At 37.0% G+C, this 18,788-nt stretch overlaps 1 protein-coding gene across 2 annotated transcripts in view; it reads right to left on the bottom strand.

Moving 5' to 3' along the window:
- Positions 1-18,162, bottom strand: part of CSDE1 (cold shock domain containing E1) — a 35,289-nt gene extending 17,127 nt beyond the window's left edge. For both annotated transcript variants that reach the window (XM_052636483.1, XM_052636484.1), the window contains exons 1-5: positions 18,026-18,162; positions 10,683-11,075; positions 3,575-3,721; positions 1,748-1,946; positions 126-235 (exon numbers count right to left, since the gene is read on the bottom strand). In XM_052636483.1, coding sequence (XP_052492443.1) covers positions 126-235; positions 1,748-1,946; positions 3,575-3,712 — 447 coding nt within the window. In that variant the 5' untranslated portion in view covers positions 3,713-3,721; positions 10,683-11,075; positions 18,026-18,162. The remainder of the gene's footprint in view (positions 1-125; positions 236-1,747; positions 1,947-3,574; positions 3,722-10,682; positions 11,076-18,025) is intronic.
- Positions 18,163-18,788: the final 626 nt, after the last annotated feature.

Genomic DNA, 18,788 nt, shown 5'->3' with positions numbered 1-18,788 from the left:
GTAACTTTTATATACTATATCTCTCTTGCGTGCAAACTGAGGAGATGGGGTGAATCTTCCTTTTCTAATGTGAAAGATAAGCAAATTCAGGGCCCTAAGAAAATATAAACATCAAAGTCACTAACTTGTCCATTAATTCGTTCTTCAGGGAGGATTTCTTGTTTTATCTTCACCAGTTTAACAGCAATGGGCTTCCCAGTCCGCCGGTCAGATGATACTTCAAATTCAACATCATCTAAAATAAAGAGTGTTATATTTGTTGAACTAATTTTGGTAAAATGGTATCTCACTTTAAAGTTAAACTTAATGCTGCATTTGAGTTTTTTCTCTAAGTGTAGTCTCTGGACTAATGGAAGCAGCAGCATCACCTGAAGCATAGCAGACAGGTAAATTCTCAGGGCCCACTCCAGACTTACTCAAACACAGATTCTGGGCATCAGGTACCGCTATCTATGTTTTAACAAGACTCGTAGGTAACTCTGATACACACTAATGTTTCAGAACCACTGCTTCAGACTAAGTTAGTCATATCTCAGTCTTAGTTTTCATGGCACTTACACATACTACAAATGGTGCAACATAATGATATGATTTGGCAAGCTTCCTCCCCCCTCCACCAAAATCCCTCTACACCCTTACTTACTTCATCTGTAAAATGAGGATTAACCAATACAACACTCTTGTACAATATTTGGAATGCCAAATATTCACGTTAACACATTATTGACCAGAGATGTATCAATACATTTTTAGAGAAAGATAATCAACATCACTGTTCAAAGTCATTAGATCTTAAAATCTATCACAGGTTCATTACACAAGTTACGACTGTTCTTATCATTCATTTTGCTTTTTGTGCCAACCCTGTGTATATAATAAATGCAAGTTTATCCCTGTAAAAAATTTTTTAAATGACACTGCAGAATTTTGAGTGAAGAATGTTTTTGGTGAATTTTACAAAGATTATTTCCCTCACTATCTGAGAGACATATATACAACAAAACACAACAACACAACAAAAACACAAAAATCCTTAGTGACCGATTCTGATACAGAAAGTGAAAATGAAACTCATGGTGCTGGAGAAGCCTTTACAGGTGTGTCAGGTGTTAACTACTGAACATAATAACCCACTACGTGTTAGTGAAATAACAGAATTAATTTCTGGCCAGTCAAGATAAAAATATCAGACACTGGTTCTGCAAAAATCCCTTGGTCAGTAATGAGTTAACTATTGCTCTTTTTTCTCAAAGATATTTTAAAACACACAGAGACCCTGTAACTTCAGTCCTTTAATAAGCCATGCTTTTTCTACACATGAAAGTAATTTCTATGGTGTCAGCCAAAATGAATCTCCATATAGTTCAATGGTGACATCGTTAAGAGTTGTTTTTTTTTTTTCAGCTACTACACAAACTAGGACCTGGCAAAACAATTAAAACTAACATTATAAAGTTTAATATTTTACTGGCTTAAAACCTAATAGCCAAACAATCATTATTATGGGGAGTAACAAATCTACCAAGTATTTACTTAAAAAATATTCAAAGGTATCTTTTACTCAATAACTCTTTCATCCCTCAAAAAGATCACCACCACAAGCGAAATCAGGATTCTGCTGATTTATATAGACAAACTTCAGTAATTGGTACAATGAAAAGGCCAAAACCATAGCACTGTCAGGAATAAGTTGATATGCAAGAAAAATTTGGGATCAGTTTTATAAAAAGGAGAACCGACAAATTACCTCCTACTTTTAAGTCCTGCAGGTTGCCATTATACTGTGAACAGTGGAAGAAAAGTCTAGCTTGACGTTCTGAACACTGAATAAATCCATAAGAGGTTAGCAGTTTTTCAATAACCCCAGTTTCACGCAGTGCTGCTGAAGTACCATTGGGGTACCCATTATGTCCATTGTTGTGGAGAAGGTTTGGATCAAAGCTCATCTGTTTTAAAAAGAGAAAGAACTCAATACATACAGATCTGTACATTCTCTCTGTAGCATACCACGTCTGATTAACAAATTACTAAACTTTTTTAATATGAAAAGGCAAAGAAAATAAAGGTAATACAAGTAAAGGGAAGATTATGTGTTTTTATTACTGAAATGTTAATTTAGCCAATAAAACATTTCAGAGGAAGTAATTCAAATTATTTTGGGGAACCGTCCCAATTTATGGTAGGATTTTCACTTCCCACAAATCAAATTTCTGGAGTTTAAATATTAAGACAAAACAACCACATAAGTAAAATCTGCCTTTAATTAAATTACTAAAGCAACATCAGACAAAGGTAACTAATATTCAAGAGATGGAAAACCAAACTACCAAGACATATCATTAAGGAATTTATTAATACTTATTTTGAAAGATAAATAGAAACCTTGATGCTATTTGCTAAGCCATGCATCTTGGAGGCAATTACTTAAGTTAGTAAAAAGAATAAAAGAAACCTTCTATGCAATATTTATTTCAAACTAGAAAATGCATGCATGCTCAGGTCTTTTAATGGAAGACGACTGAAAACAGTGAGTTAGACAAGAGTTTTCTAAGAACTTCAAGGCAACAAAAGCTCTTCAATCCTAAAATCATCAATCACTTCATAGGCACAATTAAAAGAAATCTTTTCATTTGTTTCAGACACCTTTGAAATCTCCAAATGCTGTCATTTGTTTCTATGATTGGATAAAGCAAAATAAAACACTCTTACAGTAAAAGAGTGGCTATTTAAATGCAATGTATTGGGACCTATCTAATCATCTGATACTGTCTATCACAGTGGGTATTTCATTTTATTTAAGTGAAGCATGACACAGGACAAAATCCCTAGGGAAGGTTAGATCTATCACTGATCTGTAGCAACATACCCACATCTTTACAACTAGTTTTAGACCCTTTCATTGAAAATTTGACTCATAAGCACTTTCACTTGTTTGATGTTGGGCATTAAGAATATTTTTCATTAGGAAAAAAAGACCACTGAAATTATAGAAAGATAAACCCAAGTTTCAAGTAGTTAAACACTGTGTGGGATAGCCAAATCATACAAAACAAAGCCATCACATTGATAGGTGGTTAGTTCCGGTTCTTTCATGGTAGACACTGTTTTGTGCTGGATGTGTGTTAACTCATTTAGTTTTTACAAAACCCCAGGAGAATGTAATACTGTCCCTATTTTACTAATGATGAAATAGACACTGAGATTAAATGACCTGCAAAAGTCAAAGACAGAGGATTCAAAACTATATGCACAACACAGACTCTAAACTAGGGCATGTCAAAGTGAAGTTACCCAGTGATCTGGTTAAAATACAAAATCTGACTCACTGGCAGGGGTTTGAGATTATCTAATTCTAACAAATTCCCAAGGGGATATCAATGCTTTTGCTTCCTGGACACCCTCTGAGTAGCAAGCCCTAAACTACCAAACTTACCTTTCAAGACTGAAGGTGAAGGAAATGCTTAGGGAAGTTAGAAAGTGAGTTTGCAGGGTATTTCAATCGAACTGAGTGACGCTTCTTAGTCATGCTCTTAACACAAAGAAAAAAGCTAGAATGACTGCTTCCCTGACTTACAGATCTCTGATACGTGGGGGTCCTCTTTTGTTTTTTAGTCCCAGATGAGGTAGAAGATGAAGATAAAGGTAAAGAAAGTGAAGGAGGGGCTGCAGGAGGGGGATGAGGATCAGATGACACAGTAAAAAGGTTCTCCATCTCAAACAGCTGTGATAACATAACACAATGTTTATAACTAAGTAACAATTTAACACACATTTGACAGTCAACCTGCGTATCTTTACCTCTACCATTAGGTTACTCTAGCAAAATAGAAATCATTTAACCAGATTTCTATCAACAAAATAAATTATAGCATTAACATTAAAAGGTCAAACTGAAATACATTTTTTAAAGCACTTACTTAATCCCTAATCCACAACATTAACAATTTTTAAGATGCTGTAAGTCTGGCAGTTGCTACACTCAGACAATTGAGCCCAAAGTCTTCAAAATGTCTCCCAACTTCACACAGAATCCAATATTCTCAATCATTTGTCTCCCTAAAGAAGGTTATACACAGGATAATTCAATGGTGTGTAGGAAGAATCTTAACTAGAATAAATATATTTTGTCCAGAGATAACAATTAGCTTTTTAAATGCTCATTAGGTATTTATAGAAAAGGCTTGGCTGAACTGCTTTGTCAGATCAGATCACAGGTCAAACATAACGCATTCTGAGGTTGAGTGGAGGGCCTCACAGGAGATTGACAGTGAAGCCCTCATTTATTTACTTTCAGCATATTAAATTTACATTTTCCCAACTAAGTGCACATACAAATTTAGTTATTTGGTTTAATTAAACTGCCCGCACAAATAGAAAAAGTGTTGAGAAAGATTCCTAGAGAAGAATCTTAGACAGAAGATAATGCTGATAAGCAAGCAAAGGCAGACTACTGGGAGCCAACGCTTCTAACCCGAGCATTAGTTCTTGTACTTCCACATTATGAAATAAATCCCCATTAATGAGATCTGACAAGTCTCACAAAAAACTAAGATCAAGACTGTGATACTTATGCCAGCAATAGTAGTGATAAAACACAAAATCCATACTGTGCCTTAGATATTAATTCATGATAGTATAAAATTTTTAAATTAAACACTTACAAACTGAGCATCCAGATACGTATTTTGAGTGAGGCTGGAAAGTTTCTGTTAACAGGTAAACTACTTTTATAATACTGCTTATTTTATCTTTGTCCTATTTGTACCACTGCTTTGTAATGCAAGTAAAGTATAATCACACAATTTATAAAGATATACACATGTACATTTTCAAATTAATTTGAAAACCACTATCTCACCATCACTGACTTAGATCATGACTTTCAATCTCTGCTTTTTTCACGTTTAGACTATAGTTCTAACCATTGAAGAAAGAATGCAATGATATCATCTATAATACATAGGCCAGCAAGCTGCAAAAACCACATCTCCAGTCTTAGCAGTCTAGCTAAACGTAGGAGGTAGTAACTCATTTTTCTCACCCTAAGGGAAAGTGAACCAGAATCAGAAGGGATTACAGCTGTCATTTCCTTCTAAGGCTAAACTGTTCCCCAGGGAGGGTACTGGAATTTAGGCTGTATTGCTTGAGTCTCATCACACTTTTAGATGAATACATCAAAACAGAACGTCTCTCTTCTCCTAGTATCTTAAGTTTTTTCTCGACCCTTTATCCAATTTGAGAACTACTTTTAAAAAATGGAAAACCATGTATTATTCAAGCAACTTTAGATAAGACAGTGCGTTAACCCTTAATAAAATTCCTAATAGTATACTTAAATTCTTTTTTAAACAAGCACCAACAAAACTTTAAAGAAAACACCATTAGACAAAATGGTAGGTCATTTAAAAAAGAAAAAACATAAAACCAAACAATTACATAAAAAAAGAAATTCAATGGAAAAAGCAGGTAGCTCAGCAACAGATGCTTATTTATAAAAAATTAAAGACAACAACAAAAAAGGAGGTGGTGGTGAGAGGAATGAACCAGTATATAAATGTTATCTGGCTTTTTAAAAAAATAGGTGGAAAAATCTAGTTGTTCAACTCATAGCATACAAAAAGTATATTTCAGATGAACTGTTAAATGTCTTAACAAATATTAAATAAAAATGCGTGTATTTATAAAGATTTTGGAAAGGGGACTTTCTAGATTTAAAGTCAAAAGAAAAAGGTGCAAGGGAAAGGATCTATATTCGATTATGTAAGAAGTATAAACTTTTATACTCAAACCTAAAGAGAACAAAAGCACATGTAAATATGTAAGTGTACTATTAAAGAATTTAAGCAAATCAGTTAAGAATTAAACTACTAGAATATAAGCTTCATGAGAACAGGGACTTTTTGTTCAAAGCTAAATCTCCAGTGCTACAGTGTTTAGCACATAGGAAGTACTCATTTGCTGAACTGTGGAAGACAAATAAATTAGTCTTAAAAGATTACTCATTAAAGACAAAATATGTAAGCTTCAATTGTGGCAAGCAAATATTCAGATAAAGCAAATTATTCATTTATCAAACTACCAAAGAAAAGATTTAAAAATATTGAGAAAGTAGGTTAAGAAAACGCTAATATTTTTCCATGGTGGTAAACTGGTGCAATCTTTCTGAAATTTAACCACTTGTACCAAAACATGGGGGTGTTTTCCTTAATAATTCTACTGCAGGAAATCTATCCTGAGGAAATGTGAAACGCGGACAAGGCTTTATGTACAAATGTGTTCACTAAAATGTTTTAATAACAAATTTCTAGAAATAATCTAAAGTTTAACAACGGGTCAATAAATCACAGTAATTTATACAATGGCAAAAAATATTTATATGATTTCAACTGGTATTTTAAAAAGGAAAAGACCATGAAAATCTACTTTAATACTCACAGACAAGAAAATACTTGGAGGGCGTTTTAAGGGCACAGAGGTAAAATTGGTAAACGGGAACAGGATCCAGTACTCCCTTCTCACCCCACCACTCCCATTCCTAACCACTGCTATAGGCACTAAACCAGGATGAGTGCCTACAATGTCACAGTGCTGGTCTAGGTTCTACTTGTATAGTAGTGAACAGAACAAACAGACATCGCCAAGTCCAAGTTTAGACTTTTTCTTCTTGCAACATTTCTTGAGTTGTTTCTCTGCTTTTCCTAACCTAGTCTGCTTGGCTCGAATTAGTTTAGAAAAGGTAGTCCTTTCCCAAGGGGGAAAGGAATCAGATGAATTGGAGACTGCAATTGACACATTTACACTATCGATATTATATATAAAATAGAGAACTAATGAGAACCTACTGGCACAGAAAACGCTACTCAATGTTCTGTGGTGACCTAAATGGTAAGGAAATACAAAAGAGGGGATATTTCTAAATATATTCACTTTGCAATATAATAAATCTAAACATTGTAAAGCAATTATACTCCACTAAAAATTAAAAAACAAACAAAAATAAACCAAGGTCACCTAATCACAGACAACTGGGCTTTAAGCTACAAACAATAACAACATCCTTGCTTTCACTTTTTCTCTGTAAGTCTTCTCCCCTGCTCCTATTGTAGGAGCACTCCTTACCACTTCCAGTTTGCCACTGCCCGAATGAAATCAGCAAATATTCAAATAAAACTCTTACCAAAAAAACCCCAATCTATTTCACTGTACAACAGTTTTAGAAAATGACTGTTTTCTTAATCTAAACATACCTTCCCTTAACTTCCTCTGCTCCTTTCAGTTTTCTGAACGCAACCGTTTTTCAGACTAACTGCTGTGTTCTGGGTATGTTCTAAATAATTATCCACTGAGGTATATGCCACTACTTCTCTTATCGTACTGTGACCAATAATATAATACAGACAGTGCTGAGTGATTATGTTTCTTGATTCTGTAGACTAAAAAGTTTCAGTAACTTCATTTAACTAGGAAGAAAAATCCTCTATATTACTTCTTAATAAATCCGTAAAATCAGGTTTTCTCCTTCTCCTATTTCTTATAACTGATCACTTATTACTAAAGAAAAAACAAACCTAACAGGGTTAGTTACTTCATACAAAAAGCCTGGAATGACGCTTATACATAAATATGCATGTAACTACTTGTTACTAAGTCTTGAAATGGAGGATAGAATCTGGCAGCACATATGCGGAGACCCCTTTGGAAATCAGTCCATTATTCAAAGTCTCTTAGTGTTTATTGTGCAATCTGCGTCTCTACATACCGACCACTATGCTATCATGAGATACTCTGTCAAACCTTGCTGAAAATTTTTTATTTTGTGCTCCTGGACTTTTGATATGGACAAAGAGCAAGCTGGAAAGTTTGCACACCTGACTTTGAAAATCAATCACGACATGTGAAGTTCCTGGTCATGGGTCTCCATTAACTACTAGCACACTCCAGCAAGTTACCCTGTCACCTTACTCACTGGGGGCTTTAGTTTTCTTTTAATGTTTCTAGCTTTGCTTTCCTTCTGTCATCTTCAACTGTCTTGATCAAAATACTCACCCAAACAATCCACGTCTATCTTTACATGTCAATCAAACTTCTTATAAACCTTATTCTTTTTTGGTATTTTTCAGGGTCAATCCCATTCTTCAATATTTATTCACTCCTAATTATGTACTACTCTAAACTGTCTTAAAAAAACAAAAACAAAAAAAACATCTCTTAAACGTGGTTCTCATATAGAGAGTAACCTTATGGTTACCAAGGGAGTAGGGAAGGTGGGATAAACTGGGACACGGGGATTGACATATATATACACTACTATTTATTGAATATAAAATAGATACCTAATGAGAACCCACTGTATAGCACAGGGAACTCTACTCAATGCTCTGTGGTGATTTAAATGGGGAGGGAATCTGTAACAGAGTGGATATGTGTATATGTATGCCTGATTCACTTTGCTGTACAGCAAGAAACCAATGTAACATTGTAAACCAACTATACTCCAATAAAAATTAAATTAAAAAGCATCTGTGATCTACTGCATTGCCAAATCTGTTTCGTTAGCTGCACTCCTTTTAACTGGAATTCACAACTGTGCAATGAGAGCATGTTTTAATGTCAGTATCCCCACTCATTTGCCTGTTTGTAAATACTTACTGTATTAGTACTTAGCCTATGTATCATAAACGAAACTGCTTACTAGAGTAAAAAGAATACAAAGATTAGACAAAAAGCATTTCTACTTTAAATCCATTTCTACAATTCATGCCAAGGCAACCAAAGCTCTAGCATCTTGTCTTTTACCCTTCTGAATAAAGATAAAAGCTGCGCAATTTCAATCTCCATTATTTTATCTAACTCAGCACAACTGGTAGCAGTCTAAAATTATTTTTAAAAAGTCAAACGAGGAGGGAGGAAGAAACAAACAGAAAAAGCAAGTGGTAAAATAGCCTTAAAACTAAGTAACTAAATGTCTGTTTATGGGTAATTTAAATAAATTGGTATTACTGGTAGTTCTAAATTAAGAAATAATGCTGGTTCACAGTAAGGTGATTACCACAATTAAGCTTTCAACCTTTAAATAAATTGTAGATATGGGTCCAGGTGCTTTTTGAAACAGTAATGAAGCTTTTGTAAGACAGCAATCTAAGAATGATCTGTTTTCATTCCCCATCTTATTTGATCAATGCATGCATGCTCGGTCACTCAGTCGTGTTCAACTCTTTGTGACCGCGGACTGTGTCCCACCAGGCTCCTCCATCCGTGGGATTTCCCAAGCAAGAATACTGGGATGGGTAGCCATTTTCTCCTGCAGGTGATCTTCCGGACCCGGGGATCAAACCCTCGCCTCCTGCACTGCTGGCAGCTTGTCGCCACTGAGCTGCCAGAAAAGCGTGCATTTTACACAAGGATTACTACCAAGTGCTCCCCGGAATTATCTTCCTTGGTCTGCCTTCCTGGCTACCTTTACTTCTTTAAACATTCTTCTCTTTGGCATTTCTTCCTGAATTACCTATAAAGTGATGACTCCTTTCTCAATTCCAAGTCTTTATTTCTGATTTCAGAAAATCTAGAAACTAAAGATTTAAAAGGAACAACTGCTCTTCACAATCCTACCTCCCCCAAACCACCACTGTTGAGCATTTCATACTACAATATTTCCTCAACTTTAGATTACTATCTTACAAACAAAATAGATTTCCACAAGTCCCCACTTGAACTTCTCTATTTCTATGAACAAAGGTTTCTAACTTGGACAACTGGATAGACTAAATTAATTCCCTCCAGCCTCATTTTCACATTCAACTGGTCACCAGTACTATTACTTCTACCATTAAAACATGCAGTGTCTACCTTTTTCTCAGCCTTTACCCTAGCTTTTATCTTCCCTCCACTCTGTCCACTGTTTGTAACACATCTTCCTGTTGTCAACCTATCCCTTAAAAGCAGTATCGTTTGTCTTTTAAAGATACACTTGTGAATATATAACTTTAAAATCTGAATTAATAAACTATTTCAGGTTTGAACTACAAAATCCACTAAGTCCTTGCTTATAAACAGCTGGTATCTTTCCTGAAGAATAAAGCCAAATATAGTGGGCCCTCTAGAACTGTCCGGCAAGCATCCCTTTCCAGTTACTCTTTCTGCCCCATAAAACTGTATTCTCTACTCTGTTCATAACGGACTACTCAATATACATCATGGGCTTTCAGATCTCCCCAGATAGGTTCATTCAGTTATCTCTATATCTCTACCAAAGACCATTCTCTCTCTTAACAAAGTACTACTCACCTTCAAACATCCCTTTTCCTGCAGATTTTCTTTACCCAAGATTACCTCAAACAAGACTGCAAGGGGCTTTCCTTTCTGAAGCCCTAATTTCTAAATAGTACCAATGGAGTTCTCTTTCTATGAGACCAACAAATTAAGAGACCTGCATATATGAATAAATATCATCTTGGGTGAAAAAAATCCCAGTTCTGGCCATAAATACTGTCCTCATCTAAGAAAAGACAATTAAGTTAAATAAAATAAACTAGTGTTGATATTTTCAGACAAAGAGTTGAAAAATATAAACTGTTTTCAGAATACTTTTAGAAGCGAGTAGATTAAGATTTTATACTTAACTAAATAACTAGGAAATCCAGAATTATAAACTAACTCTTGCCAATAGGAAACGATAAACCTACCTCGCAGTGATAATCAAATATTGCACTTTCAGTAGTATTTGCTGATTCTTCTTTTTCAGCAGACGTTTCAAAGAATGAAAGTTGCTAGTATTAAAAAAAAAAAAAAGAGCGAGAGAAAACGATCTATCAAGCTAATAAAGAATACAACTGCTGCTGCACCGGGCAATGTCACAGCACAGCACTGAAGAAAACAAAGACTACTAGCAGCGTTGGGAAGTGCTCTTTCAAAGCTGTTGAGTAGGCACAAACTTCTTGTTTCAGATCAAGTGTTGTGTCTTCAACTTAAGTGTACTCTTCTTTGGTCTTGTTGGTTGTTTCGAGGTTTGTTCCTTGCCTGATCTGAACTTGAAGCAGCAGTTTCAGGTGGTAAAGTCTGTTCTGTTACACTTCATACTAGAGATAAGAAATTAAGACATTAAGTAAAAACAGAAAAGCTCATCTCATTAACTTAGAACCAAGCAATGCAGAAAACTTGGAGGCATACACATTCATCACTTAAGCAATCTCTCAAGTGTTAATGGATATCTTTTGTGGTATTGTACACTCAAACCCTGAAATTATTTCACATTCTTTATTGATATGCCCTCCCCACAAATTCAGTCATATAATGTTCTACTTAATGTAGTGTTTTATAACTACCTAGCACTGTGTTATGAACTGTGGACAATACGAATTTCCTGTCATCAGAGAATTTATACTCTTATTGAAAACAGAGTTACACATGAGAAAAAAATTAGATCCTAGGACAGAATGTCCAAAATTAATTTGCTCAACTAATATATGGATATCTACTACTGACATACTATTTGAGAAATACTATTTATGGTTTATTCATCACTAGCTGGGCATTAAAGCTACATGGTCAGAGGCTTTTAAAGAGGTGGCATTATTTCAGCTTAATTAGGAGAAATAGGCAGATTTTTGAGAAAAAGAAAACAGTTGAGTATCCTAGGCGTAAACTACAACATAAACCAAACCAGAATATGCAATTAAATCATAAGTCCCTTGAGAGCAGAGACCATGTATTTGATTTTCTATACCTGATTTTCTATAGCTTTATTTGTGAATGACTGTTACAAGTGTGGTTTGTTGTTTCAGAGGAATCAATAGACTAGCCTGGCTAGAACAGAGTGCTGGGTTAAAGTGAAAATGAGATATATGGTGTGACAGATGTATCAGAGCCAGATTATGAAGCATTTCAACTTGATATATAACAAGAAACAGAGAGCGTTAGTTCTTGATGAAACAGTATGAAGTCCTGAAATCCTATGAGATGACTTCATGAAGGAAACAGACATCTCATTTGAGTTGTTGCCATAAGCAGGTAAGAAATGTCTTGAGAAGAGAAACAATTGAGAAGAAAACAAAAGAGAAATGAAATCTCTATTTCACCACAAAATAGTGCTTTTATTAGCTGTACAAAAATGATTATTTTGCAGTGCCTCAAATGTTAGCTAAAATGTCGCTGTTAACCAAAATGACATACAGGGAAAAGTAAAGAAGGATTTGGTTTTAGATATGTGGAGAAATGGACAGTATATTTGAAGAACATCAGAAATCAGAATGACTACAAGGTGAGGTCAGAGCTGGTAAAACAGCTTAGAGGAGGAGAGCACAATACTAATCACCAGTAAATGCTACAAACAAAGTTATTTTACCTCCCTGAATTTCAGTTTCTACAATGCAAAATGAAAAGTCAGTAACAGCTGATCTACCACCATTGGGTAAATATTCCATGACTTTATACTGTAACTTCAAATATCAAATGTTACATCTGTTCAATCTTTCAGTTTTATTTGGATCATTCAGCTATTACCCAGACTAGACACTTCTTTGAGCAATGGTTCTCAAATCACTGGGAAGCCTATGTCCAGTCCCCACTCAAACAGTAATCTGACTGGCCTGACTCAGGGCCACTTCTGTAATGACCCTCGAGTCCTCCCTCTCCATCTACACACCCAATGGTGCAAGTCTTATCAATGTTTCAAGTTATCTTTTATATTCATCTTTTGTTCTCAATGACCTATTTATCCAGTCAGACAACACATTTGCTAACTTCAGTATCAACTCTTCCCACATTCTGTCATGTAACACTACCAGACTGACTGACCTAAAATTCCAATTTCATCTCACTCATCTCCTTCAACAAAAACCTCAGTGACTTTCCCAGCACTCTAAATGGGAATTTCTTAATCCTGACTGCAAATCCGACGCACCCGGACAACTTGGGGTGGGGGGTGTGCGGGGAATCAAAGCCTGGATCCCAACATGAGATTCGAATTTAACTGGGGTTAGGTCCTAGACACTGGGATATTTTCCTCCTCCACCCATTTCCCCAAGGTGTTTCTGACTTCCAGCCAGCATTTAACCACCACCACTCAAGGTGTTTTTTGTTCTACTTTACATCTTTCTTCTGCTCTCCAATTCTTCTAGGTTGGTGCATTTTCCTTCCTAATTCTTAAAACATAACTCTTGGGAGATTTCTGAATTCTAGTCTTTGTGCATATGGGTCTTGCCACAAAGTATATATTTTGTCATCTTAAATATTACCAAAAAAAAAAAATCCCTTCTTGACCATTCTAGCACAGATTATCTAATTCCCACTAAAGGAGGCAATAACTCCCACTGCTGGCATCATTCTTTTTGGTACCAAATCATTTCTGCACTTGGTTTACAGGTTTATGTATCATGTCCCTTTAATATGCTTCAAATTTCTGAGAGACAAACTCAAGTTTATTTCTTTACCACAGCCCACTTTAGCACCTTACTAGGTACTGCTAACTTTCCACAGCAGAAACTAATATAGCAAAAAGACAATGATAGATAATAAGCAAAAGACAATTCAAGTTGGTATACTGTTCTACCAACTGCAAAAAACTTTATTTTTACTGAATTGGATAGTCTTAATTATCCAACCAAGAAGTAACCTCTTCTTTGAAGACAGACATCCACCTGGAATTGAAATAAACTGGCTATTCACTCATGCCAAGATTATTAGATTCATGGGTGGTACTGACAAATAATTTTGCTTTAATCCTAAGTGTACCCCCCTGCCCCCCAGACACTTGCTATACAGAGCACTAATTTTAAAAACTAGGGGACTTCCCCGGTGGTCGGTCCAATGGTTCAGACTCTGCTTCCACTGCAGCGGGCGTGGGTTTGATTCCTGCTCAGGGAACTAAGATCCCACATACTGCAGTGTGGCCAAAAAAAAAAAAATAAAAACCCGCAAAAACTAAGGAGAAATTTAAATGTGGATCTGAGAGTCTTCCTGACCACTAGGTAATTAACTTCTTTCCCTTTGCTCTGTATGGGAACACTATCACCACTAATTATCAACAACTATGCCTTGCTGTTTTAGCAATTAACGCCAAATCTTTTACTTGAACTGAAAATCCAAACAGTCATGCCCTATTTCACCTTCCTTAAAATTATCATCACCTGTCTTGTTATTTACTGTCTCCTCTAGTTACCTGCTTTATCTCAAAGAGCTAGCTGAAGCCAGGCACATAGTAGGTACTAAAATAATACATATGCTGAACCAGTACATTTTTACAGCATTACTTCATCTAAAATGTTATCATATAACCTAGTTTATCATTTTGACAAATTATACTCAAAGTGTGTACAGCATTCACTTGGGAAGAATGTTAAAGAAATGATAAACCAGTCTTTAATAAGTCTCTCCACCTAATCCACTCTTTTCAAATTAGTTTCATTGAAAACAACAGCAAAGACCCAAATAGACAGCAGGGAACTGAAAAGGCTATCTGTTGATTTATATGACCAATACTCATTCCTGCCTTAACTCCGAAGTTCACAATTCTTTTTTTCCCCTCACTTCATATTTCTTGATGCAGTAACTCAAGACAAGTTTAATTTTATATAAGTTTTCAGTTTCACTTTGGGATCTAAGGAAAGTGATAAAAATTTAGATAACTACCTCCCTCAAAACAATTTATCACCATGTTGAGTGGAAATAAAAGAATATCAAATTGCTGCAACTATCTTTTTGTATAGGTTCACTGTAGTAGAAACAATTGTGATTACTAGACACTTACAATTATACCCTCCCATCACTTAACTTCTTTTATATACACTAATACTTTGAAATAGGACAAACGGCAGTGTGGAAAGAAGCTGAAGAAATGCTCCAGACACAAACATGAGAACAGTGCAGACCAGCACTGTCCAACAGCAATATTGTACAAGTCATATATGGATCTTAAAAATATCCTAGTAATCATATTAATGCTGAGAGAAACCAGTGAAATTCATTTTAATTATCTTATTTAGCCAAATCCGAATGTCATCACTTCCCACAGGCAACTGACATGTTTTTAACATTCCTTGAAATTGAATGCTTATTTTATATTTCAGCACATTTCAATTCAGAACTGTGCACAGTTCAAGGGCATGAAGGCCACACAAAGCTAGTGGCTACCACACTGGCCAGGGCAGGTATAGACTAATTACGGGGAAAAGGCATTGGCATGCCCAATAAAGCAAAAGCAAATGTAAGGCCGTTGGCCAAAGACCTTCGCTGATAAGAAGCAGCAGTACGTAGCAAACCTGCCCAGAGAAAGAGCTTGCAATTGGCAGTTTACACTTACTATCATTACATCCAAGAAGCAGAAGTCCAAACAACTAACTGGTTATATACCAGCAGCAACTGCAAACCAATGGATAGTCCACAGGTTCAATGTGAATAAATTGCTGAATTTATTTTCAACTATACATTAATGTTTTACCTCAGTATAAAAGGACATATAATGCTCCCAAAATAATCTTTCAATGCACCATACTCCGTTTAATACCTCTAAAATAATGTAGCACAAGAGAAACATCTAGGTAAATGGAAAAAAAGTTTTGAATTATTCAGTTTTTTAACTAGACACTCACACATGCAAGTGGAAAACACTCCAATACAAGACAAAGAAATTTTTAAAAATCGTAATTTGGCAGAAAGTATTTAACAGCAAGAAATGATGGGATTCAAGAAAACAAGTTACTCCCAACACAGCAATGTCACCACTGAAGACATTCCAGCTATTAAGTCTTAAAGAATAGTTATAATTCTTCTAGCTGTAATTCTCTATTATGAAAAATTCTACAAGTTAGAGCTCTCCATAAGACAGTTTGGGTTAAAGATCTCAAAGTAGTTCCCACTTTGTTTTTTGAGAAGAAGATGATAAACCAATACCTTGTATTTTACAAGATCAAGATTTTTATTTTGTAATACAGTCCTCAAGTTCAACTCCTTAAAAATGTGTCCACAGAGCATTTCCATATTTAAACTACCTTGTTAAAAGTATGGTCCTCAAAACAATGTGAATGAACTTAATGTTAATGAACTGTACACTTGAAAAAAAGATTAAAACGGTAAATTCTGTTCTGTATTTTACAATTTGAAAGAAAAAAATAATCTTAAAAATGTTGGCCCTACATCGTGTGTAAGTGGAGAGAAGGGAAAATAGGAGTAAGATAAAGCAGGACAAGTCAGTTTTCACATTCTCATTTTTTATTTGGTAGGAATTTACCAGAATTTTCAACCAAACTCTAAAGGTCATACCTGTTAAGTCAGAACTTATTTACAAAAAAGGAAAACCTATCTTCTGCGCCTCAAATGCTTTGCTTTTCAACTCAGCTGCTATAAATACTCATCTCGATGGTAAGCATCCAGAGCAGCTGCAAAATCACTCAAACCACTACCATCTCTTTTATTTCGGGCCTATGGCTAAAAGGAAAAAAACAAAACAAGGTTGAAAATTTTTCAAGATTTTATGACTCAAGCCTATGCCTGCTTAAGTATATAAACCCCCTCCTGACCCACACCATGAATACCCAATATTGGTTAGTACCAAAATGACACAAGGCATTATACTGGCCCTCAATGTAGTATTGAAAATGCTCACCTTCTAGAAACTCAAAATGAAAATTACTCAGCATTTTTAAACAGAGTAACTTAATATTTGCGCCAATAATTTGATCTCTACATTTTACAGATTAATAGCTCTAGTCAAAAGCTGCCAGTTCACACCATCCTGATAAAAAGCTTGATCTCTCACAGGAAATATTCCAAGATTTAACTATCACAGGATCTCTGGGCGTCCTCTCCTGCTTTATTATCTTGTCTACCAACTGTTTAAGAAGACCACATTCTTTCGCTCATTGTAGGTGCAAAACAAGGAAATTACCTCGGACAACAACGTTCAGCCTTTTGTATTTGCGGAATGAAGGCTGTTTTAGAGTGTTCCCTGCCTTACTTGTAAGTTAAGCAAGGGAGGAGCTATCCGGGTGTTTCCAAAGGAAAACCTTAAAGCACAAAGAACTAAGATTTCTTAGTGGCAATAAGATTTCCTACTTAGGATAGAATGGTAAGAACCTCAAAGTGTCTGCGACCAGAGCTCTAAAAAAACTACACAGAATGACGAAGTCAGCCTTTCATTGCACAATATGGGCCAGGCTCTTACACCATAAGAACCAGAGAAGGTGGTAAGAAGAACGCCACTGAGCTCTCAAAATAGTTTGTTTTAACCCCAGAATTAGCGGGGTGAGAGCCCTGTGCCTAAGTTCAGAGGCTTCTCTTTCTCAAGAAGCTAAAGGAGAGGGTTAGACGGGGAAGCTGGGGTTGAGACCGAAGATAAACAGCTCCGGGTGAATAGCAATAAAGATGACACTTTGGCTGGGCTAGCGTGCCAGAAGTGGCCGAAGAAAGGAGGTGTCTCTAAGCAACTTAGATGGAGCGGGGTCTCAGTTCATACACAAAGGAAGGGCCACTGCCGCACTGCGCTCTGGTACTGGCAGGCAGATCCGCAAGCAGGTGATGGCTAAGAAACTATAGTGTCCAGAGTCAGAGTAGGCCGCTCTCCTCTGCCTCCGCCTCTTCCAGTCTCACACAAAGGACCGCGCCACCACCCCCTCGCCCCGCCCGCCGGGACTTGTAGTTCTCGTTTCTCCCACCAAGCAGCAGAGGGGGAAACAGCCAGACTACAACTCCCAGCAGCCTCCGCGCCCGAGCCCCGCACCCCTGCCTCCATCTTGGCTGCGGTCGGAGCCTCCATTTTCGCTCCCTCCCCCCACTTTAGACACCAGCACCACCACGCGCTGGCGCCTGGCCTCCAATCTTCACTTCGGCTCTACAGCCTGATGTGAGGCCTAGACAGTTGAACGGGGGACGGGTGGAAAAGCCCGGGGTGGGGATTCAGGGCGAGATGTTATCTATCCGGAGCTCTAGGAGTGCCCACCCTGACTCAAAGGTCTCTCCCATTTGTCTTGATTTTTTCATCCGCCCTTAACTTGGCTTCCTGCTACCCCCAATTGGACCCTGAGGTCGTACTCACCCCAACAGCTCAGCGCCCCCTCTCCAGCGCCGCCATAAGCAGCACGGCCCGGTACGTAGGAATAAATCTCGCTTCTCTCGCGAGAGTTGCAGGCTCCGAGCGCGTGCACAGGAAGGGGAGGGGGAGTGTATCCTTAGTACGCCTGCGCACGAGGGCTGAATGACGCCAGCCAGTGCGCTGTGCTTAACCACAACGGAGGTGGTGTCAAAATTCCTCTAGATCTCCTCCCCCTTGAGCTGCGGAAATCAATCTCTGTTTGCTGACTCCACTGGGACGCACGGGGCGGGGTGTCGGGTGACTTTCGGTGTCTCTGATATTTGCGAACTTGAATATGCTTTAGGCTGCGAGACCAGGGTGAACCTCCAGGGAGAACAATTTGGAGGACGTATCAGAAATGTCATATAAAGGATTTCTCTTTCCTCAGCGATAATCCAGAAGTTCCCAAACCGCAGTTTCATTTTTCTCACAGTGGAGGCTTTCTTGTCTGCTACATTAGACTGGAATTTTATTTAGTATAGAGTTAGATTTTTAGCAAGCTAATTTGAACACCCTGAGAACTTTATCTCCCATAAACTATGTTGCTTGCAACAGACAGTGAGCGAGGTATCATGGCCATTAAACTCCTTCAACTGACCTTTCTAGTTACTGGAAGGTGTTCATAGTGTGATCCAAGGGGCTGAATTGGTAACCAAAAGGTTGAAATCTGGGTAAATGGATGATTTATCTCATAAGGAGAGAGGGTAGGAGGGAAATGTTAATTCTG

Source organism: Budorcas taxicolor, chromosome 3, assembly GCF_023091745.1.
Source record: "Budorcas taxicolor isolate Tak-1 chromosome 3, Takin1.1, whole genome shotgun sequence".
Taxonomy (NCBI): Eukaryota; Metazoa; Chordata; class Mammalia; order Artiodactyla; family Bovidae; genus Budorcas; species Budorcas taxicolor.
Note: the sequence above shows the minus strand (reverse complement) of the source record. Positions and strands in the feature narration are given on the sequence as shown.